This window comes from Odocoileus virginianus, chromosome 28 (assembly GCF_023699985.2).
Source record: "Odocoileus virginianus isolate 20LAN1187 ecotype Illinois chromosome 28, Ovbor_1.2, whole genome shotgun sequence".
Classification (NCBI taxonomy): domain Eukaryota; kingdom Metazoa; phylum Chordata; class Mammalia; order Artiodactyla; family Cervidae; genus Odocoileus; species Odocoileus virginianus.
Genome location: NC_069701.1, coordinates 15,211,804 through 15,236,125, shown reverse-complemented (window position 1 = coordinate 15,236,125; position 24,322 = coordinate 15,211,804). Strand labels below are relative to the sequence as shown.

General features: G+C 46.6%; 1 protein-coding gene across 11 annotated transcripts in view; it reads right to left on the bottom strand.

Moving 5' to 3' along the window:
* The window catches only part of TENM4 (teneurin transmembrane protein 4), an 861,213-nt gene that overhangs the window by 305,674 nt on the left and 531,217 nt on the right, over nucleotides 1-24,322 (bottom strand). For 10 of the 11 annotated variants that reach the window (XM_070457221.1, XM_070457226.1, XM_070457220.1 and 7 more), the window contains one exon: nucleotides 11,226-11,435. The exons of the other annotated variant lie outside the window; for it this stretch is intronic. In XM_070457221.1, coding sequence (XP_070313322.1) covers nucleotides 11,226-11,435 — 210 coding nt within the window. The remainder of the gene's footprint in view (nucleotides 1-11,225; nucleotides 11,436-24,322) is intronic. 11 annotated transcript variants of the gene reach the window in all.

The following is a 24,322-nucleotide window of genomic DNA, read 5'->3' as shown; positions in this document are numbered from 1 at the left end:
GAGCCATCAAACTACAGCTCACTTCAGGGCAGAGCTCTTTGAGAGTTTCCCTCTTTCTCCAGGATGAGCCTCTGAGCCTCCCAGTCTGCATGAAAACTCTGCAGCCCCACACCTAGCACACTGCCCCCCGCCTTGCCTGTTTTAGGGCAGAGTTGCTCAGATGTGCACCTCTTTCCTCAATATCCAACAGATGAGCCGATGCTTTCTATTCCCCCTGGGCGCCCTGGACACACAGTAGGTCTTTGATAGTAATTTGCTGAACTGAATTGATTCTGAAGGGCAAACGTGTTTCATTTCTTCCCATATCATTCCAAATCGAAAGAGCTTCAGCGGTTTTCCCTCTAAATCAATGAGTTGTGTTCTGAAGGCTTTGCTTCCAAGATGGTCAGCTATTCATCACAGGCCCTGTTCTGGGGCCAGGATTGTCCTCCGTCCCCTCAAAAACCATTTTAGTGTGCTGTGGTCGCAGGTCCCTAGTAGGACCACAGAAGTAAGCGGCTTGAGAGGGCAGGAGGGCCTCTGTGAAGAAGGGTCTTTGGGCTCCATGTGAGGAGATGGGTCCCGAGACCCCAGTGGTGGGAAACAAGAAGAGTTCCTGTAGGTGCTCTGGAAGATCTCCCTGGGACAGGGAGAGATGGATTAAAGGAAGAGATGGGAGGCAGGGAGGAGGCCACTGAGGATGCTACTGCAGTGGTCCAGAGGAGAGGACACAGTCGTAAACATTGTGGCGAAGGGGAGCGGGATCTCGCAAAACTAGTAAGTATTATCTCAACTTCCATTTTTGCTTATTCTCGAGATGACAGCACGTGCGTGTGTGCACATGAAGTCGCTTCAGTTGTGTCTGACTCCTTGTGACCCTATGGACTGCAGCCCACCAGGCTCCTCTCTCCATGGCATTCTCCAGGCAAGAATACTGGAATGGGTTGCCATGCCTTCCTTCAGGGGATCTTCCCAACCCAGGGATTGAACCTGCATCTCTTAAGTCTCTTGCATTGACAGGGGGGTTCTTCACCACTAGCACCTCCTAGGAAGCCCATGACAGCAGGGAAGTGATCCCAACTTCAATTCTGATCAGAAAACCTTCTCACCTACTAGAAACAAATTTCATTCTTTGCCCCTAGATTAGAAGGGGAGACCAGTCAACACCCAGCATCCCCTGTAATCTCAATGTCTCAGATGTTATCCCGTCGCATGGTTGCAACAACCCCAGGCTGCTATCCATATGCCCGCTTTACAGATGGGTGACTGAGAGAGAGAGGAGGTCACACAGTTCTCAGGGACAGGAACTTGGCTCCTATCAGGTATAGGTGCTCCCACGGTCTCTGCTGAGGCAACCAAAAAGAGGTTTCTGGAAGTACAAATATATGTATTATTGTTAGCCCATGCAACAGCTTCCCAGAGTTATTTGGAGAAATACGATCCATTCAGGAGAGAGGGAGTGAAGTGTAAATGAATTACCAGTCATTTCCTTCTCCTTTCAACTCTGGGAGCAGGGCGAGGGGTCTGGGTGGGGGAGGCCCACTGACCAGAAGGAAAAGGCATCACTGTGTTTGATCTGGTACCGGGTATCACACGTGGTTCCAGGAACTCTGGGGAACGGCGGCAATGCAGGGAGCCCCACGCGGAGGGTGGGGGCTCTGTTTCTAGGATCCCATGCTATGTTTGTTTAGCTGGTGCCTCAAGCTCACTCTCCCACCCTTAATCTCTGCAAATCATCCAGGAGAGGGAGGGGGATTAAAGCTCAGGACTCCAGGACAGAGCTGTTCACTGTTGTACCTCCTCTGTGCCTGGGAGGGGCGGTGAGAGTGTAGGAATCTGCCTTCCTTCCAGAGATTTCTGCCAAAACCTTCTGGGTTCTAGAAAAGGGAGTAAGGACACGAACATTCACTGTGCACCTATTATGTAGCAATCACTGTGTTAGAAGGCTTGCTCATAGTTTCTCACAGACATAACAATTCTGTAAAGTACTATTAAAACCAATATCCATTTTTACAGAGGAGGGAACTGAGACCCAGAGAGGCTAAGCATATTTCCCAAGGACACACAGCTCAAGAAGGATCTGTAGGCCTCCATAACCTCTCCCTCCCTCCCATGGATCCATACCGTGCCATTTCTGTTTTCGTTCTGGCTTCAGTCCTTTTAGGCCATTTAAAGCAGAGGGAATAGTTTTTAAGTCATTCGATCTCAAACACCTATATCAATAATGACAGTTCAGAAGGAGAGGGAGGAGAAGGGAAAGGAGAGGAAGGGGAGAAGTGGAAGCCACTTGGGTTCCTGGTCCAAACCGAGAGCTATTAACCAGTAATGGGGGATCCAGTTGAGCTCAAAGCACCCAGTTCAGACCTAATGACAGGGGCAGAGGGCAGGAGGGGAAGGTGAGAACAGCTCGCTTAGAAAAGACCACACTTACGAGGGGGAAGAACAGGAGGTTCTGGGAACAGCAAAAGATATTTACTCTCAAGGTGAGCAGGCCATGGGGTATAGCATTGAAAGCCTATCCAGAATTCCAGAATAAGCCACGGAACCATGGATCCCATGGACATGGTTTCAGGTGGTGAACAAGCAAGCTGACATTCGCTCACATGTAGGACGGCCTCTATCCTCTTGCAAGCTTCTGATGAGGAAGAGGAAGTCTCTGTTTGGTATGGTCGGTTTTTAACACCTAACACATGCCAACGTCCCTCTTTAACAAAGAGAAGTAAACTCTGCTTGGCATCCTAGAGCGAGCTTGATCTCACCATGGTATTTATTTTTTACAGCTACCTTCTATTTATGGCAAGTAAATTGCCGCAGTAATATATAATTTCCTTTTTAAAATAAATTCACTTAAGAAAAAGTTCAAGAAAGGAGGCAGTTTAAAGGAAGGGAAATGGCATGGAGGTGGGCACTGCTCTCATGCAGGCTCTGACTGTGGGACACAAAGGAACCAGCGTGGGGAATCCTGATCTAAGCAAGTCCTCCCACTGCCCAGGCGAGACGGCCAGGGAACCAAAGGACCGGGCAGGTGGGGGTCACGCCGCAGGTGGGATGCAGAGCTGGGCTCAGAAGGCAGGTCTGCTGTCCCAAGGTGTACACGTCTCCCCAAGCAGGTTTCCAGGACAACTCAGGCGAGATTATCAGGAGGCTTCTCCAGGAGGGGTTACAGCTGGAAAACTCAGCTTATGTGGATGGTGGCGGGCCTCGGAGTGTGGATCAACCAGCTGAGGGCAAACCTAAAACTGGCCCAAAGCTGCAGTCAGAGGGGTAGCCCAGCTTCTTCCCTCTCTCCCACCTGGTGGTTCTCCACGTTCGGCCAACCTCACCCCCTGAGCTGTGGGTCCCAGGAGATGGCGGATGTGAACGCGCTCGGGGACTGCCAGGGTTACAAAAACGTGAGACACAATACTCTCCCAAGCTCTCCTTAGCTTTCTTCCTGGCGCCTCTTCAATAGTCTGTGCCCCGAACTGTCAGAAGATGCTTGAAGATGTGGTCTGGTGTCCACGAGGGCCCCATGGAGCAAGCCACAAACATTCCCACAGGGACACAATCCAGGCTTAGTTTCCAGGTGGAAACAGTCCAGACGCAGGGCTACCATGCCTTCCTGAGGGGTGGTCTAGGAATTCCTAGATCCAATCAAGCCAGACACCGAAAATGTTATTTCTGTACCTTTTAATGCAATGGCATTTGGGGAAATTAGTGGAAAGGGAGCTGCAAAGAGTCTGCGATCGTGTCACGTGAGTGACTAATTAGAGGGCCCTGGTTCTCCCAGGACGTTCGGTTACATTAACTCAAAATGTGACCTGTTTATTTTGCAAGGTCAGGAAGAAGCCTTACCTCCTAGAAAGCCAATGCGGCAATTAAATTGGAGTCACCAGAGTCTGCCTGAGGACGAGTATGAAAAAGGGCTTTGTGGACCGTAGGAAAAACGGAAGTGACCCCCGAGGGGCTGTCCCCTCTGCTCCCACGTGGGGGGCACAGCCGCCTGCCCCGGGTGGGAGGCTGCCGGGGACAGCCGTCCTAGCGGAGGGAGGTACCTGGTGAGGTGGGAAGGGCTCCGGAGCCTGGGGCTGTACACTGACCCTTGACTCTGCACTGGGGCAAATCCTCTCTGTGGGCGTCCGGTTATATCGCCCATGCGGCCCACTGCACCATTCCTAGCAGGGTGCTTGTGTGTGTTGTAGCGGGGGGGCAGTGGGGAGTGGTGTGGGGTGAGGGGAGCTGGTAAAAGAGAAGAAGAGAGGATATCAACTTTTTTTTTTCCAGTTTTGACTGCAACACCTATATTTGCTCAGCTCTGAAGACCCAACGTCAGACAGGCCTGCCTCAAGGAACTGGGTGTTGAATCTGGAAATCAGACTTGGGAATAGCCAGGTCCCTAGACTGTCAAGGAGGGGTTTGTATAGAAGACAGCAAGGCAGCAAAGAAAGGGGGAGGGTGTCCATATACCGAGGGAAGGTTCCTACTCAGAGTCGCCGAGTTCTAGACTTTGGAGAGTAGAGCAGCTGGCCTCTCACCTCCTGAATTTCTAGGCCTGCAAGCCAGCCAACCTGCTGACACTGGCCTCCTGAACCCCATCTATGCTCGAGGGGCTTGGGCTTTCCAAGCACTCATGTTAGATAAACATGGAGCTGCCCAGTCAGCGATCTGCACCTGGATCATGCCTTCTAAGTAAGTGCTAGTAGCTCAGTCGTGCCCGACTCTTTGTGACCCCGTGGACTGCAGCCCTCAGTCCATGGGATTCTCCAGGCAAGAATACTGGACTGGGTAGCCATTTCCTTCTCCAGGGGATCTTCCCAACCCAGGGATTGAACGAGGTCTCCTGCACTGCAGGCAGATTCTTTACTGACTGAGCTACAAGGGAAGCCCTTGTAGATTCCCTTCTAGTTACCAAGTTTTCTAGTTATCTCTATGATTGTTCTGTTACTAACCTTTCTGAGTCATGGGATCCCTTCCACCCATTTAAGAAAAGGCACAATTCGGGATCACCATCGTGAGCCACCATTCCAAAAAAACTCAAAACTCTTAAGACTGAGAGGTTTTTCTTCTCTAAGACAAAGTTTTATCAAAACTGTTCTGGTTGCGAAGTCTGACCTGAATGGAGATGGATCTCAGAGTCCTATTTTTTTTTTTTTTAATCTCACCAGTGTAGCTGTTCATATGTCTGACTGCAGAAATATCAAGGTATTTGATTACCGTGGGCCTGCCCAGCACTCTAAGAATGTTAGGAAAGACATAGTATATGTACTGAATTTTATTCCTTAAATCTAATAATTCCTAGATTCTAAAATGCAACTCCAAGGGCTTCATTGAAGGGATTTTTGACCCTATGAATTAAATATCTATTTCAGAAGATATTTCTGCTTAGAGTCAGTGCCTGTGACCCCTCATCCATCAGGAAAATATCCACAAACACTTCAAATGTCATCATGGATGAAGGCAGAAGAGAAGGAAGAAATCAATTTGTCTTGCTCTTAGGAGTTAAGGACTTACATTCTTGACGTGGCTGGTGTAAGAATTTATTTACCAACAAGGATCTTTTGATGCAAGAGAGCTGGTGGTGAACAAAAATGCCTGAAAGCTTCACATGCTCCTATGTCCTTAACCCTTGGATCTTGGGAATCATACAGACCCCCAAGTACCTGCAGTTGGCATGAAGCAACCAAATCAGGTTCCATGAAATTCACAGAGAAAGGAGACAAAAGCCTCATAGCATACGTCTCCATAGTAGGAAACAGGCACAATTTTGCCTTATGATTTCACAAACTGACTTAACAGGACCCTGGCAGACTCCCTCAGGGGAATCTGGATAGGTTCTAAATTAAGTTGAATTTTTTGTTGTGTTTTAAGAAAACACTTTTGGAAGGAGCTCACATACATAGCAGTGTTTCCCATTTAGAAAGAAAAATAAACACTCCTCCGCCGGATTGGAAGTCAAAACAAAATAAGCCCAGCTGCTTAAGACCTGAGAAAGTCAATGAAACTGCCAAACAACAGTGATGTTGACCAGTGTGACCGGCCTGAGAAATCTGGTGAGGCCCAGAGCAGGGGAAAAGGTGAAAAAAAGAAAAGGCCACAGATTGCCCAGCATCCAGGGCCTGGCTTCAAGGAGCAGCGGCAAAATTTAGTGTCTAAGTCATTGGCCTGATTCATCTTTGAAACTCCCATAGTCCTCACCAAAGAACAAGGGAAAGATTTCACTGTCTGGTTTCAAACAGACCTGGGAATCAAGTCTGGTTGTGTGACTTAGAAGCTGTGTGATTTAGGGGAAGTTACTTAACCTCTTGGGCCTGCTATTGCCTCTATAAGACTAAAAATGACTATGACACAAGATAGATATAAAGATTCAGTGAGATTCCATGAGATGTCATGATTCGATGAGATTAAACACCTCTCACATAATAGAGGCTTCATCAAGGTTTGTGAGGTGAGTACTAGGAATCTAACAACTAGTAATTTTTTTTTTTTTTTAATCAGCTTTTCTTTGGTGGACTTCCCCTTATCTTCTTCAGCTTCCTACTAAAAAGACACAAAATAACAGGATCTGGTACTGAAAACAACACAAAATAATTGGGGGTAAAGGAAGAAAATTGAGGCCCAAGAGTCAAATAGGCTTGGGTATGAGTCTCTGCATGACCTTTAGGAGCAGTGAAGCCATGGGCAAGCCCCTGACCCTCCCTGGGGCCTCAGTTTGCTGAACAGACAAACAGAAGCTCAAAAAAGATAACGCGTGTAAAGAAAAGACACACCAAAGCTGCTCATCACATGTACATTCTCCCACTGTTCCTACCTCACCTTGGCTTTGAGAAACAGACAACTTTCTCTGAGCTATTTATTTTCTGACCCTCTTAGATATTAACCACCAAACTTTTAAAGTCCTTTAGGCTTTGAAAAAAGTGAAAGTGTTAGTCACTGAGTTGTGTTTGACTCTTTGCAATCCCACGGACTGCAGCCCGCCAGGCTCCTCCATCCATGGGATTTCCCAGGCAAGAATACTAGAGTGGGTTGCCATTTCCTTCTCCAGGGGATCTTCCTGATCCAGGGATTGAACCCGGGTCTCCTGCATTGCAAGCAGATTCTTTTTCATCTGAGCCACCAGGTGACAATTCACGGCACATTTAATACTTCTTTTGAAAAGTTTCTGTGGGGATAGGGACAAAGATCTACCTAATCCTCACCACTTCCTGAGCTCCTCAGCTGTGACAAGTTGTTGTTTTAGTGAAATCTTTGTATCTATCAGTGACTTCTAGTCGGTTATCCCGTTTCCTTTCCTGTTCTGTGATGCCCCATGTGGCCTCCCTGCTCTTTACACGGGGATTTTAGCAGGGCTGTCCTGGGCAGCCCCGGGCCTGGGATCGCAGCCGGGGCAGGAGTTGACACAGCTGGAGGCAGAGGGCCTCCGGAGGAGCCCGTGGAGCACACAGCCTGGCTCCCAGAAGGCTGCCTCCCAAAGGGCAAGCCCTCAGAGGAGGGTGATGAGTCAGCTCCCGTCAGAGGAAACTCATTTTCACCCTCCAGGAGCCTGAGGGGCTGCCTTTGTCATTTAAAGTACTTTCTCAAAGACGCCTCTGGGGAAGTAGGCCTCTAAAGGAGCCAGAGCAATTAATCTACTTTGTCGGGTGGGCTTTAAAGCCTTCAACTGGTGGAAGGGAATGGAGGTGTGCAGATAGGGAAGGGAGATAGTGACCCCAGAAGGGTTCTCCATCTCACTGGTGCTGCAGCTGAGGCTCTGAGGGGTTAGGTCCTGTGCCCAGGGTCGCATCTCTGGGGCCCGATTTCAGAAGGCTTGACTACGGCCCTGCATCGGCCGTAAAGAACTATCAGTGGTATCAGTGGTAAAGAACCCACGTGTCAGTGCAGGAGACACAGGAGATGCGAGTTCGATCTCTGTGTCGGGAAGATCCCCTGGAGGAGGGCACGGCAGTCCACTCTTAGCATTCTCACCTGGAGAATCCTGTGGATAAAGGAGAGCCTGGTGGGCTACAGTCCACAGGGTCGCAAGGAGTCAGACACAAATGAAGTGACTCAGCACGCATGCTGGTCTCTCGGCTGCAATGCAGTCTGTACTGCTTGCTCCTCCCTTCATGCATTTACTATCACTCCCTAAAAGGCATCTGTAAGGCCCTGCACCAAACTGTTAAAAGTGGATATCTCTGGGAGGAAGAGTTCCAAGAGGACTTCACTTGTTACCTTTCTGCCCTTTTTGAGTGTTAGCAAGCACTGTTACTTTTATAGCTGACAGAAGCAACAGAGCATGATTCTATTAAAATAATTTCACACCTTTCCATGAAAAAACAACAAAATAAAACTTAACAAGTATTGGGCCCACTATGGAGCAGGGCCACTCATCCTCACTTGCTGGGCTGGGTCTGTGCCAATGGCAGCAGGTCCTTGGGATCACGGAAGACCCCTAGCTTTGGGGTTTCGGGGGACAGGAAGGTGGCAGGCAGGTGACACTTGTGACCCACCAAACCCAGAGCAGCAGATCACCAAGGACCGAGACTCTCCCATCAGGCTCGGGACACATTTATTACCAACCTTTAGAGTGACTCCCAGCTTTGATCCCTGGGTTGGGAAGTTCCCCTGGAGAAGAGAATGGCAACCCACTCCAGTATTCTTGCTTGGAAAATTCCATGGACAGAGGAGCCTGGTGAGCTACAGTCCATGAGGTTGCAAAGACTGAGTGACTAACACTTGCACTTTTCACTTTAAGTGACACACTCAGAGCAAGGCCCCAGGGAAGGACTTTGAAGTGTCTCTAGGTCCCCTGGGAGCCGGAGTAAAGAGGAGCGAAGCTGAGCAGACAGCTGTAGGCTGAAGTCCCCCACGTTCCTGCACATCAATAATGCAATAATGCCATCAATCTGCTGCAGAACTTGCAACAGTATAATTGCTCTTGTTCAGTTAATTAGCAAGAGGAGAGATTAAGGACTTTAATCTCCTGCCTTCTCTTTTACCTACAAGGCTTATTTATTTAGAAATGAATAAAAAATATCCCAATGTATACATATATTTTTCCAAGTAGGTTTAAGAAGGCTACTGACTGGCACAGCTGTCAGCACCCATACAACACTCAGAAAATCAGAGTACCTTAGAAATTGCTCCATTGTTGGCAAGATGGGGAAACTGAGGCCTGAAGGACAGTGATTGTCCTGTAAGGATAAATAGCCAGTAAGCCACAGAGCTGGGCCTGAAACCATCCCCGGGTCCCTATTTCTCTGCACAGTTTAACGCAAGGGCGGCTAAAAGGTATAAAGGTGCAGTGACACTGGACCACCAAAAGGATAGTGCCACTCTCAGGAGCACAGAAGAAAAAAGGCCCTGGAGGATGGCTTTGTTCTTAGTCACAGAGAATGCAGGGCTCAAGATCCTGCCAGAAGAGAACCACCAAGGCCAAAGATCTGTCTGGTTTTCAAAGAGAGCAGAGGCTGGGAGAGGTCCTGGTTAGGGGAGGGAGCCAGGGATAAACCATCTTTCTTTGTCATGGTGGTGGTGTTGGGGGTGGGGTGGGGGACGTTGGGTAATGCCTGAGAGCCTCACTTCAGTGCCCAGAGGAGCTCAGGTCACTTACCATGTGGCCTCCCACACCCTTCCAAGGTTAATGCCTATTTACTGGCCATGTTCTGGGTGTAAAAGAGCTGGGGCCAGGATCCCAGCAGCTCCCTATCCTGGGTCCTTAGTCTGTGTTTTCCCTCTGCCCAGAATATCCTGGGTTATTAAAGTCATTGGTTATCTCCATCTGACACACCCTACTTTTTCTTTCAGATCCAGGGAAGGCTTCCTCTAGGAAACATTTCCTGATTCTCTTGGGCAGACTGGAGACTTCTCCTGAGTCACCCCCACACCAGGTTCCTACCTCCTTTATCACCTTAGGCTGTAATGATCCTAAGAGATAAGGAGTCTGACTTTTCTGAGCATTACTAAGGGCCAGGCAGTGTGCTGGGAGCTTTCACATACGGGCTTTCTATAAATTCCCTGGAGGGAGGTGGGCGGTGACTGAGGCCATGACTGACCTTTACTAAACTCTATCCCAGGCCCTGTGATGAGCTCTCATCATGAGCTGGGTACCACAATGCCTATGTTATACTTGCTTGAGGAAAAGCTTAGAGGCAATGTGCCCTGTCTGAAATTCCACAACAATAAAGCTTATGTTTAATGCAAAGATGTCTGATTGCAGAGCCCGTGTGTCCTGCCTATTCTCTCTGAATCTTTGCCGCCTTTTCCAGGGTTTGACCGGAATTTAGTGCCACACAGGCACTTACTAATAAATGTTTGCAAAATCAACACACAAGCTACAATGTGAGGTGGAGAAAGTCTCCTTTTCTTTCCTCTTCTTTGATAATCAGGACATATTGGTCCATCAGGGAGATCCCAGGTTATCTCATATATATCACCCCCCTCTGTAGGCTTGAATCCCCTCCAGGCTTTGAATTCTTGCAAAGAAGTGGACTAGTCACTGCTAGACACAGAGGTAGCGAGTACCTTGGCCCTGTCACACAGCACCTGGCCAGGCGCTAACACTTGGGTCTGCAAGCTCCTGGCCAGCCTGAACCTCTTGCACTGAGTCCTCCCACACCTTTTCTCCTTAAGAGAGTCAGGGCAAGATTTATAAGAGGCCGTTCCCTACTCAAGCCCAGTGGCTCTCTCTGCAGTCAGCTTTCCGCCTTGCAGCTGCCTGGGTTCCAGGGCCCCGTCTCCAGGCAGCGTGAAACCTCAAGAACTTCCAAAAATGCCAGAAGCCTTTCTCTCAGCCTCCTCATGGTCAGTGGAGGCACCGCGATACCAGTCTCTTAGGCAGGGTTGTGAGGAGGCTCCAATAAAGCAACAAGTGACAGTAGCTGGCACAATTCTTGGCACACAGCAAGCAGTCAATCCGTGCTATTTTTGACTTTTCATTTTCAGAGTCTATCTTTGTCTCCCTGTCTTTGCCTGACTCAGGTTCTACCTGATTTTTCTGTCTCCTGCTATCTGTCTGAGCATCTCTATTCTGCAACTCCGTCTGCCCAGCGTCTGTCACGGGGGTGGGAACAGCAGCCCCCCAAAGCCCGAAGACCCCAGCACTGCAGCTGGGCAGGAGCGGGGCTTCCCCCGCCCGTGGAGCCTGCCAGGTCCCCCGGGAACCCCGAGCTCCCCATGCACCAGGCCCCTCCACCCCTGCAAGCAGCCCAAGCAGGCAGATTAACCAGCATCGCCAACGAAAGGGTAAAACAACACAAACCCACAGAAGTTAGGAAGAGAGAGGGACTTACCGTTTGCAGCGACCCCCAGGCTGGCGGAGCCACTTTTAACTAAGAATGAATTAGGGACAAACTCTTCCTCAGAGTCTGAGTCCGGGGTTGGCTGGGCCACACCGTTGCCTAGCAACCGCCTCTGGCTCTCATTGGCCGGAGGGGAGGGGGGCGGGGAGGGGGACTGCTCAATAGGGGTTGATGAAGCGGATGAACAATGCAAGGGAGCACCTGCGAACCACAGAGACAAACACAGACAGAAAAAAAAATAATGAAAATTGGTTTTGAGGCACACGGGGAGGGGGAGGGCGCAAAATAAAACACGCATCAACAGGGGGAGGGGGCTCCCAGCACTGGGCGATCTACTGCACACGTGGCCCGGGGGCGGGGCTGATGCCTCTGGCAGAGTGGGTGCAAACTCCTGAAGAGCGGGCCTCCTGCGCAGCTTGCAAAGAGCGCGCCCCTCGGAAACACTTGGGAAGGCCTTCCTGCTTTGCCTGTTCTCTGAGAGAGGCCTGAAAACCTGAGGTCTAGTCCCGGGGGCAGGCTGTGTCTTCTAAAACACAGCTGCCCCGCTCTGAGTTCCAGTGGCCTCCCTGATAAAATGAGCAGCCACCCTGGGTGACCGCTGAGCCCCTGCGAAGTTGGCCATTCTGTGATGTCAGCGAACTGAAATAATGTTCTTATTAGCCAGATTTTAATCCAGCATGCCTGGAACAGCCTCTGGGCCTCATAAAAGGTGGGGGGGTGGGGGGGTGGTGCTGGAAAGAATGATCTAGCGCCCTCTTCACCGCTGGCATTCTAAGATTTCAACATACTTAAACTTTTCTAAGAATCTGACACTTTTAAGATTTTAAGTACATTCTCTGCAAACTTCTTGAGAGAGCAAGAACTGTTAACAGTCTTTTTCACTTGCGTGTCTCCAGACTCTAGCATAGTACCTGGCACATAGTAGGCACTATATAAATGTTGGCTTGAAGAGATGAATTCTAAATGTTTCACAGACTAGCATTCTTAAATTCTAATATTTCAGAGGAAAATACGGTATACATTTTACGACACTAATATCCTGTGAGTCTGGAACAAAGTTTGGGTGCACTAAGTCAGGATGCTTGACTGCAGGTTTCTAACGTGTCAGGGTCCCACGATTCTGAAATGCCAGCTTTCTATTGTTTTGTGGGCACACTCCCAAGCAGGGGGTGACGACTGGGGACAAGACCTTTGGGGACAGGCAGTGTGCTGTCCTCTGTGTGTCTGGCCTCTAGGCATGTGCAGTACATCATCTATGAGAGAGGGAACATAGCACAGACATGTAGGAGTATATAGGATGAGACAAAGCATTCACCGGACAGCCAGGCCTGCTGCTTTTTCTCCTGCCTTGACTCATAGAAGGTTTAAAACATAACCAGATCCATTCAGCTTTTCAGAGACCGAAAACTTAGGAAGCAAAATGCAGCCCAGACACATCATCACGAGATTTGGAGAGCCCCGAGGAAGAGGTGGTATAGTCAGCTGCTGGTCCTTGGCGGGGAGGGGCGGGGGGTCTGTCTACCCAGAGAGGCTCCCTCAGTTCAGCCACCAAATCCTGCAGGATTCTGCAGGTTCCATGACGCTCATGTCACCCCCTGAGCCCAACCACATGTGACATTTTATAGAGCTGCTGCGTATCCCACTTGGTTGAGAAACTCAGTAACAGCAACTGAGGCAGCAGGAATCCATGATCAAGGTTCAATCTCTGGGTAGCTTTTCCATCTGTGTTTTGGTTCACCTAAACATCTGGGCTATGATTTACCTTCAGTTCAGTTCAGTTGCTCAGTCGTGTCTGATTCTTTGCAACCCCATGGACTGATTTACCTTAAAATCGTCCAAACCAGGGTTTCCAATCTGCTCTAAGGAGAGCCTTCCCTGACACCAGTTACCACACAGCACTACAGGGATGATCATCTCTTTCTTTGAACTAACCATTTTTTAGTTCTGTTATCATATTTGCTCTGGTGTTTTTTGGAGTTATCTGTAGCTGTCTCCCATACGAAAGTGTATGCACCCCCTTGGGATACAGTACCTTCTTGCAGCAGGCTTTGAAGTTCAACAGAATAGGAGTCTGCATCATGCCCTAGCCTCCTATTGGCTATATGATCTGGGGTCAATGTGTTCCAGTTCCTCATTTGTAAGTTAGGAGCTCCTCCCCTTTAATAAAGTTATTGTAAGGACTAAAGATACTACATCCGAGCACATGGCATGCTTCAGCAAGCAGAATCCCAGGGTCAGTGCTTAACAAATGTTGACCAAACCGAATGAAATCACCCCATGAAGAATTCCATTCAAGATTTTCCTTTCCCTGCAGTCCCAGGGTTGAAAAGATTTTGTCGGCCAGGCTGCATTAATTAAGCAAATATACATTCATTTCCTCATCTTTTATTAACCAAAGACATCTTCTAATCTCCAATCAGAGCTTCTGATGAGCTTGAGATAACCAGGACCAAACCATGCTGAGTTGTTAGAATTTCAGACAAAGGTTAAGAAACATGATCTGTTGTTCCAGGGTGCTTCTTACAGTCTCTTCCTGAGTAAATCTGTCAAGCTTTATGAAATAAATAGTTCCAGAATTAAGTAACTTGTTCCATCACAAACTTCGGAGATTCTGGGCTAAGAACAGCACAGTCCCTCCCAGGCCTTATGCCTGTTTCTTCTCCCTTCCATGCAATCTCTAGGTCTCTGTGTTGCTCTGAACATTCATACCTAACATTCAAGCACCTAACAAGGTGCCAGACCCTTAATAAGTGAAGTGAAAGTTGCTCAGTCATGTCCAACTCTTGGTGATCCCGTGGACAATACAGTCCATGGAATTCTCCAGGCCAGAATACTGGAGTGGATAGCCATTCCCTTCTCCAGGGGATCTTTCCAACCTAGGGATCGAACCCAGGTCTCCTGCACTGCAAGCTGATTCTTTACCAGTGAGCCACTAGGGAAGCCCAGACCCTTAATAGGTGCACAATAACTCATGAGGTTTCCGTGATGTACAGAAACTATTGGAACTATGTCAATTTCCTCCCTCTCACTCATCAGTATCTTTTAATTTAAGTGGTCCCTAGGCAGGGGCATAAAACCATCTCCTGGGTGTAAGAACATTCTAGAAGTATTTTTTATGTCACTCTTTTCTAATATCTATTTTGTAAATGTTTTATAATGTATATAAATACATTCCTGCTTAAAACACATGTAATAAAATGCACTGCTGTCTCAACTCAGCATCCTCAGAAGCAGTGCCGGATTATACTAAAAGGAAGGGCTCTGGATCCTACATCTGAACTCTATTGTTCTACTTGCTAGTTCTGTAACAGTGACCTTGGGCAACTTACTCCACTCTTTGTGACTCGATCTCCTCATCTATGTAATGGAGAGCAAAAAATAAAAAAAGAATAGCTACTTCACAGAGTCGCTCTGAGGATTAAAGGAGTTAAAACAAGTAATGTGTTGAGAATGGTATGTGTGTTAGTTGCTCAGTCTTGTCTGACTCTTTGTAACCCCATGGACTGTAGCCCACCCAGCTCCCCTGTCCGTGGGGTTCTCCAGGCAAGAATACTGGTGTGAGAATGGCATGGCAGCCAGTAAACACCCAATAAACTTTAGATGCCGGTATGCATAAACATGTATATATAAAGTTGGGGGGGGACCTTTATCTTTTCTTTATAAGAGCAGCGTGTGACCAGAGGAGTATGGCCAGCACTGTTTCATTCCACAGACATTTCCTGAACGCCCCCTGAGCAGGCTAGAAGGTGAGGGGGGTACAGACTATGAGAGGCACAGCCCCCAAGGAGCTGGTGGGAGGGCAGGGGGAGTGTCCCAGGCGGCTCTCAGCATGGCAGGGGTGGGACCTGTCAGAGCAGAAGACGGCCCAGTGCAGGGAACGATGCCCGAGGGGGTGGGGAGCTCGCTTCAACTGGAGACACCAAGAAAGGCTTTCTGGAGCCACAGAGGATTCCAGAGGGAAGAGATGAAGAGATGGGGGCTTGAGCATCCACGGCAGAGGGAGGAATGCTCTGCCTCAGGCCCCTAGCCTTCACCTGGTCTCAAGCGACCTCCCTGGCATCACTCTGCCTCTCTCTCACTAAGTGTGCTGAGACTGGTTGACGTGCCCTGACTTCCACATACTCACTGCTCCCTCTTCTGCCCAAGTCTGCAGATCTGTACAACTTCATGGCGCCACTGGCATAGAACTGATCTGAAGAGCACCCCCTGGAGCACAACTACAAAATCTTGCCTCTGAGGTTCTGTATATGCTGTTCCCCCTCCTTCTTGAGTGTTCCTTTCATCTTCCCTTTTCTGCATCACTACCACCCTTGTGAGTCTCACTAGCCCCCAGTCAGCCTCCCCCATGAATCTCAAGATCGCCACCCCCAGGGAGGCTTCCAAGATGCTCCAAACCTGGGTTTGGCATGCCTCCTGGGGGTTCCTGCTGCAGCACTTCCCATACTGTGCTGTGGACTTGTCTGCGGCCACCCGCTTGCCTGCCTGGCTTGTCCTTTACTATATTCTCCAGGGTCCAGCACAGTGTCTGGTACTTAGAAAGTACCACAGATATTTGCTAAGTGAAGACAGGACGGAGGGAAGGCAGGAGGGAAGAAGAGGACTTTGACTATGGCAGGAAAGGTCTATGTGAAGAGAGAAATGAGTCTCTGAACAACAGGTTTAGGCATGTTGAAGATCCGCTGCAGACAAATAACTAAATAAAACAAACAAACAAAAAACCCAAAACTCCAAACCAAATGCACTCATTTTCTCCTCATGAGCCAACCTCCTATCTGTTTCCTCTTAAGGCAGCCAGTTGCTACACTAAATAAGTAAAATCTTAGCCAGTTCTGAGCAAAGGATGGGGCATTAAGGAAAACTGGCCTCTCCTGTTTTGAAGCTCTGAGACCGCTAGAGGACCAGGAACTCCACTGCAGTGACAGCATGCCCTGCTTAGGAAAGGGAAACCAGACCTTAGGTGGGGAGTCACACAGGTCTTTAAAGCAGGAAGGTGACAAGACCGGGACCGTACTTTAGAAGGATTTGCTCTTGAGACTTCAGGCATCTGCTTCGGCACCCAGACTTCCTTTCTAATTGGCTCACAGCTCAGCTAGGATGTTGAAAGTCCACATGATCTGGGCTTGCCTTTTAGGTGGGGCCCAGATGCATGTATGTAGGCAAATAAGGATGCCGATGCCACGGGTGGGACCAGGGAATTGGGGTTTGGGGTTGCATTGCCATGTATCCTGATCATCGGCTGAAGGGAGCCTGGTATTGCAGAAGTTCCCACTGTCTCTGCTAAAATGAGATGGGGTGTCTGGAAGGCCTCACCACAACAACCAGGGGCCACAGAAGGGTAGGGGGCGGCCATGCATGTTTCTGGAAAGAAGGTCTTTGAGCCTAGCTTACACTTATAGTAGATAGAGGTGGAGAAAGGAAAAAACCAAAGTAACAAAGTGGGAGAATGCAGACACCCCTGTGGTTGGAGGATGGGGGTGGGAACAAGCATTCACAGAGCTCCTCCTCTGGGAGGAGGATCTTTTTACAAGATCTTTTCCTCACAATGACCATGGATTGGGAAATCCATGCCCGTTTTCAAGGACAAGAAATGGAGGCTTACAGAACTGAATGCATTGTCTGTGGTCACAGGACCTGGGGGAAAATCCACAACTGCAATACTCTGTCCACTGAGGGGGTGTGAATTGTATTTATCAGCCCTGGTTTGGAGTCTGGAGGGGGAGATTCCTGTCCATCAACTGAAACACATCTAAAGTGGAAACACTACAGGATTCCTGCTGGACAAACCAGGGACCAAAGCCCAGGTTCATACTGGCTGTACGACCTTGGGTGAGTCACTTCTCTTCTCTTAGTCTCTGTTTCCTCCTCTGAAAAATGTAGTCACAACATCCACAGCAAAGAGCTTTTGAGGGGAGGATGGTATCATGCTTGTAGGAAGCCTGGACGTCCCAAAGTGAGGGCTCAACCAACATGGATTCTGTTTACCATCCCTGCAGTTGTAAGTCTTTGAGAATAAGGACAGGCTGGTTTGGAGGAATAAACAATGACAGATCTGCAAGCCTGCCAATGACACCTTTATCGATATGCATCGCTTACTGACATCGTATAAGAGGAACGTGTTAGGCAGACAGCTGTGATATATGAAAGGAACACATGACAAGGGGGTCCTCAGCTCTACAGGAAAAGCAATTTCAGTCCCTCACACCTTTGTGTGTACTGAAGGCAGCTTTTCCTAGCATTTGAAATGTAACCTATAACTAGGGCAAGCTGGTGCTCAAGAAAGAGCCTCCAGCATTCTGCATTCTAAGTTGTCTTTGGAATACGCTGTGAGACTCAAGTGTGAAGGGCTAGCTGATGGACGCATTTATTACTCTGCCAAAGAAAGGACCATTAACAAAATGCACTTTTTTACACTTTTCTCAGCAGTCCTGAGAAATCCATCTAAACGCCCAAATGGAAGCTTATTGATCTCCATTAAAGCCCATCTAGGCTCCGGCGGGGGAAGTCACAGTGTGCTCACACAGTGGGGAAGTGTGAGTCCTACAGAGAAGCCAGACCACGAGCTGCTGCTCTGGGGGTGCGGAGGGTGGAGCACTGTCTTCCCTGGATTAGGCAGTTCCCTGGATCCGGGTAAGAGCCTCCTGATAACCTTTTAACTGGCAGTCCTGCATTTTAGAAGCTTCTGTATAAAATGCTTAGCATAGTGTCCAGTAAAAAGCAACTACGCAATAAATGACACCCTGAGAAGACCAAAACAAAACCTTGAGACCCAGACAGGTAGCTCATCTCAATGGAACCCTGAGCTGATGGATTCATCCTTCCTGTGAAGCCTGGCTGTGTTTCACCTCCTCAGTCTCCCTCCTGGAAATACTCTAGCCCCTCCACTTAAAACCAAATGCAGAGACTTCCCTGGTGGTCCAGTGGTCCATGGCTAAGACTCCATGCTCCCAATGCAGGGGGCCTGGGTTCCATCCCGGGTCAGGGAACTAGATTCCCGCATGATGCAACTAAACAGATTTCACTGCAATGAAGATCCGCTGCAGCCAAATAACTAAATAAAACAACAAAAAAACAAAACTCCAAACCAAACGCATTCATTTTCTCCTCATGAGCCAACCTCCTATCTATTTCCTCCTAACAAGGCAGCCAGTTGCTACACTAAATAAGTAAAATCTTAGCCAGTTCTGAGCAGAGGATGGGGCATTAAGGAAAACTGGACTCTCCTGATATGAAGCTCTGAGGTTACTAGAGGACCAGGAACTCCACTGCAGTGACAGCATGTCCTGCTTCTGACAACAGTGAGTGTTGGTCACGTCTATTGATAAAACTGCTCAGCCTGCCCCACAGAGACCACAGCTGCTCATCTCTGTGGCCTATCTCAGAGTCTCAGCTTAGAAAAGGTTTGCAGAACTGGTTACCATCCTTATTTGAAATGGGTTGACATCCAGTGTTGCTAAGCATTTCAAAGTGCTACAAACCTGAAGCCAGAGCGCTAGAGGAACCTCTCGTTCTGGTTTGCCAGTGACAGCCTCAATTCACGTCTGTGATCCCACATCAGTTAATAATAGTGCCCTGCCTTTCCTCTAGAGATGTCCTGTTTTGGACAATTATGAGGCCACCCCATTTGAGGACAGTCCTGATTCAGTTCCGTAACAGACGCTACAGTTTGCTGCAACAGACTAGATCAAAAGGTCTGGGTGCAGGTCAACAGTGTGTTGCGGATCATGGGCAAGACCTCTGACCTCCCTGACCCTCACATTCCCTCTTGGGGAGTTAGACCAGAACACCCTAAGGTTCTTCTCTGGTCCGACATTCTACAAGATAGGAGTAGCAGTAGTCCACTACCTCCATGGGTTATTCTGAGGGTTAAAGGAGACTAGAAAAAGTGCTGGATAAAAATAATTTCAGTTATAATGGAACATTAGGTCCTTTCAGTATAGTTAATGCTCATGAAACATTTATAGAATAAACACATTGGTATAAATGCATTCCTATAAAAAAAATTGGCTGAAAAAATCTTTAGTGTTAGTTATCACTGATATCAGCTTTTAAAAAATGCTTTTATAGCTTTAAAATTTTCTACAATGAGCACATGAAGTTATTTTTATACTTCTAAGTATGATTTTTTCAAACTTCAGGAGAAAGTGAAATAACATTTGTGAAAAATCTGGCATCAAGTAGATGTTAAAATAGATGCTGGCTTTAAATACAAACAAGATTTTATGCACTGATATTGGTAATATAATTTGATATAAATTGATTTTTTAAATGTGTAAACTTTTAACTGAGTAATTCCACTTCTAGGAATTTACCCAAGAACACAATTATGATTTTTGAAAAGATTTATTTATAAGGATAATCATCACAACACTGTAGTAGCCAAAAGTGAAAATTAAAAAAAAATGTTAAAAAGGAAAAACATACTTTAGGTTAAAGAGTGACTAATTATGTAAATTAAGGCACATCAGTAGAATGTTAATATGCAGACATTATAAGCCATGTTTGTAAAGAATGTTTAAGGACATGGGAAAGAGAATATTAAAAAAGCATGAGGCAAAACTGTATAAAAATAATTGTGACATCTGTTTACATATGTGTGTGTGAGTATGAATAATTAACAAAAATGTTAAAGGCTTGTTACCTTAGGGCAGTAGAATTCTGAATAAATTTTATTTTTTTTCTATATTTTTCTAATTCTTTCAAGGAACAAATGTGGTAATGTTATTTTTAAAAAGCTTTCTTAAAGAGAAGAACACACACAGAAAGGCAGCAAATACAACAGCTTCTGCTTTGGGCTCCTCCTGGGATGAGCTTGGCAGAACCACAGTCTCCTGGGTCCAAACTGCCTTCTTTTCCAGCCCATTGAATCTGTGGGTCTTACTCCCCAAGCTGGGCAGCTCCCACTAAGTCAGCTCTCCTCTCCTCGACACTGGCTATTTTCAGAAGCAGGTCTGGGGCCATCTGTCTCTATGACTTATGCTGGGAAAATGGTCTCTGGAAAACAGGACACAGTAAATTTCTCAGGCTCAGCTCATTTGATCTCCAGCTCCCCTCCTCACAGGTTTCTCAGGGTCATTTTTTTTTAAAAAAGCATTGACCAGGCAAGGAACTCTGCACTTACCTGTTCATCTGGGGAAGCTCGTGGCCTGGTATACCTTCCACAACAACACTGAGAAAAGAGTAACTCGGGTCTCTCTGATCTTCACATAGTTGGTCTTTTTGATACAGATATATTAAATGAGGACATTCTTTTTTTTTTTTTTGGTAATAACAGCTTTTTCTGTTGCTTAGTCACTAAGTCAGGTTAGCGACTCTTTATTGATCCCATGGACTATAGCCCGCCAGGCCCCTCTATCCATGAGATTTTCCAGGCAAGAATATGGGAGTGGGTTGCCATTTCCTTCTCCAGGGGATCTTCCTGATACAGGGATTGAACTCATGTCTCCTGCATTGGCAGGGTTTTTTTTTTGTTGTTGTTTTTTAAACCACTGAGCTACCTGGGCAGCCCAGTAACAGCTTTATTAAGACATAAATATATGCCATGAAAGTCACCAGATAATTATGATGGTGTGATCACCCACCTAGAGCCAGACATCCTGGAATGTGAAGTCAAGTGGGCCTTAGGAAGCATCACTACAAACAAAGCTAGTGGAGGTGATGGAATTTCAGTTGAGCTATTTTAAATCCTAAAAGATGATGCTGTGAAAGTGCTGCACTCAGTATGCCAGCAAATTTGGAAAACTCAGCAGTGGCCACGGGACTGGAAAAGGTCAGTTTTCATTCCAATCCCAAAGAAAGGCAATGCCAAAGAATGCTCAAACTACCACACAATTGCACTCATCTCACATGCTAGAAAATATTCCTCAAAATTCTCCAAGCCAGGCTTCAACAATATGTGAACCATGAACTTCCAGATGTTCAAGCTGGATTTAGAAAAGGCAGAGGAACCAGAGATCAAATTACCAACATCCGTTGGATCATAGAGAAAGCAAGAGAGTTCCAGAAAAACATTTAATTCTGCCTTATTGACTCTGCCAAAGCCTCTGACTGTGTGGATCACAACTAAACTGTGGAAAATTCTTCAAGAGATGGGAATACCAGACCACCTGACCTGCCTCCTGAGAAATCTGTGTGCAGGTCAGGAAGCAACAGTTAGAACTGGACATGGAACAACAGACCGGTAATGGGGAAAGGAGTACGTCAAGGCTGTATATTGTCACCCTGCTTATTTAACTTATATGCAGAGAACAGCATGCAAAATGCCAGGCTGGATGAAGCACCAGCTGGAGTCAAGATTTCTGGGAAAAATATCAATAACCTCAGATATGTAGATGACACCACCCTTATGGCAGAAAGTGAAGAAGAACTAAAGAGCCTCTTAATGAAAGTGAAAGAGGAGAGTGAAAAGTTGACTTAAAACTCAACATTCAAAAAACTAAGATCATGGCATCTGGTCCCATCACTTCAAGGTAAATAGATGGGGAAACAATGGAAATAGTGACTTTATTTTCTAGGGCTCCAAAATCACTGCAGATGGTGACTGCAGTCATGAAATTAAAAGATGCTTGTTCCTTGGAAGAAAAGCTATGACCAACCTAGACAGCATATTATACAGCAGAGACATTATTTTGCCAACAAAGGTCCATCTAGTCAAAGCTATGATTTTTCCAGTAGTCATGTATGGATGTGAGAGTTGGACTATAAAGAAAGCTGAGCGCTGAAGAACTGATGCTTCTGAACTGTGGTGTTGGAGAAGACTCTTGAGGGTCCCTTGGACAGCAAGGAGATCCAATCAGTCCATCCTAAAGGAAATCAGTCCTGAACATTCATTGGAAGGACTGATGCTGAAGCTGAAACTCCAATACTTTTGCCACCTGATGCTAACAGCTGACTCATTTGAAAAGACCATGATGGTGGGAAAGATTGAAGGTGGGAGGAGAAGGAACTGACAGAGGACAAGATGGTTAGATGGCATCACTGACTCAATGGACATGAGTTTGAGTAGCCTCCAGGATTTGGTGATAAGACAGGGAAGCCTGGCATGCTGCAGTCATGAGGTCACAAAGAGTCGGACACAACTGAGTGAGTGAACTGAACTGAACTGATGCCAGTCACCCACATAAAGTTTATTCTTCGATGGCTTTCAGTATACTCACAGAGTAGTGTGACCATCACCACAATAAACTTCAGAATATTTTCATCACATGGTCATTTAACAGTCACTCCCCATTTCCTTCCAACACTCTGTAGCCCTGGACAATCACTAATCTACTTCTGTATAGATAATCTACATCTCTACAGATTTGCCTATTCTGGACATTTCATACAAATGGAATCATATAATATGTGCTCTTTTGTGGTTATCTTCTTCTACTGAATATGTTTCCAAGGTTAACCCATGTTGTGACACAGATCAAGATTCCATTTCATTTTATTGCTGAATGACATTGCATAGTACAGAAGTACCATATTTTATTTATCCATTCATCTGTTAGAAATGTGGGTTGTTTCTACTTTCTGATGCTTCAAATAATGCTGCTACAAACACCTATATACACGTTTTTGTGTTGACATGTTTCCATTTCTCTTGGGTAGACACCGGAATTGCTGGATTGTAGAGTAACTAACTGTGTTCAATCTTTTGAGGAACGGCTGGGTTATTTTCCAAAGTAGTTGTGCCATTTTATATTCCCATCAGTGGTGTTAGAGGATTCCAACTTCTCCATATCTCTGCCAACACTTGTTACTGTCTGCCTTTTGATGACAGCCATTCTAGTAGGTGTGAAGTGGTATCTCATTGTGGTTTTTGAGTTGCATTTCCTAATGGCTAATGATGTTGAGCTTCTTCTCATGTGCTTATTGGCCATTTGAATATCTTCTTTGAAGAAATATCTATTCAGATCATTCGCCTGCTTGAAAACTAAGTTACTTGTCTTTTCTGTTATTGAGTGGTAGGCACTGATTCTTTCATCAAACACTTATTTTGTGCTTACCCTGTGCCAGGCACTGTTGTAAGCATTACTGATGGGCAAGGAAGACAAAGTCTTGCCCTCAGAAGCCTACCTTCTAGTGGAGGAGAAAAATCAATAAACAAGTAATTGAACCTGGACTGATGATCTATTTCACATATGATAATATTGTAAAGTAATTAGCCTCCAATTAAAATAAATTAAAAAAATAAAACAAACAAACAAAAAACAAGTAAGCAAATTACTATGCAGAACAAGATCAGGAGATGATAAATGCCATAAAGAAAAGTTTACTACAATAAGAAGTTAGGAGTGATGGCATGAGTGTGTTGTTTTAAGCAAGGTGGTCAGGGGAGGCCTCTCTGAGGAGGTGACAGGTGAGCAGAGACCTGAAGTAAGTAAATGAAGAGTCTTCCAGACAGAGTGCTTGCGCCCAGCAACTGCAAAGTCCAAGCCCCAGAAGCAAGTTCGTCTGAGAGACAGCAAGGAAGCTGGTTTAACTGGAGGAGTATAAAGAGGAGAGAGCTGAGAATTGAACCTCGAGAGGTGGCCAGGGGCCAGGTCACAGATGTGCATATTGTAAACCAAAGGCCACTATACATACGTGTTCTTATTAGTGAGTTCCTTGAGGGCAGGGACTGGTTTTACTTACCTCCCTGTGTCCACAGCCCACACAATGATCTCATATAGAGTGGGTACCCAGTACATATTGGAATCTATTTTAACTTACTGAGCTACTAATAAAAACAATGTCTACATGTGAACAGTATTTACACTTTACAGAAAAATTTCATATCCATGTTCTTATTTGATTCTTACTATATCCAAGTGTGGATGTGAGAGTTGGACCATAAAGAAAGCTGAGTGCCAAAGAATTGATGCTTTTGAACTGTGGTGTTGGAGAAGACTCTTGAGAGTACCTTGGACTGCAAGGAGATCCAACCAGTCCATCCTAAAGGATATCAATCCTGAATATTCATTGGAAGGACTGATGCTGAAGCTGAAGCTCCAATATTTTGGCCACCTGATGAGAAGAGCTGACTCACTGGAAAAGATCCTGATGCTGGGAAAGATTGAGGGCAGGAGGAGAAGGGGACAATGGAAGACGAGATGGTTGGATGG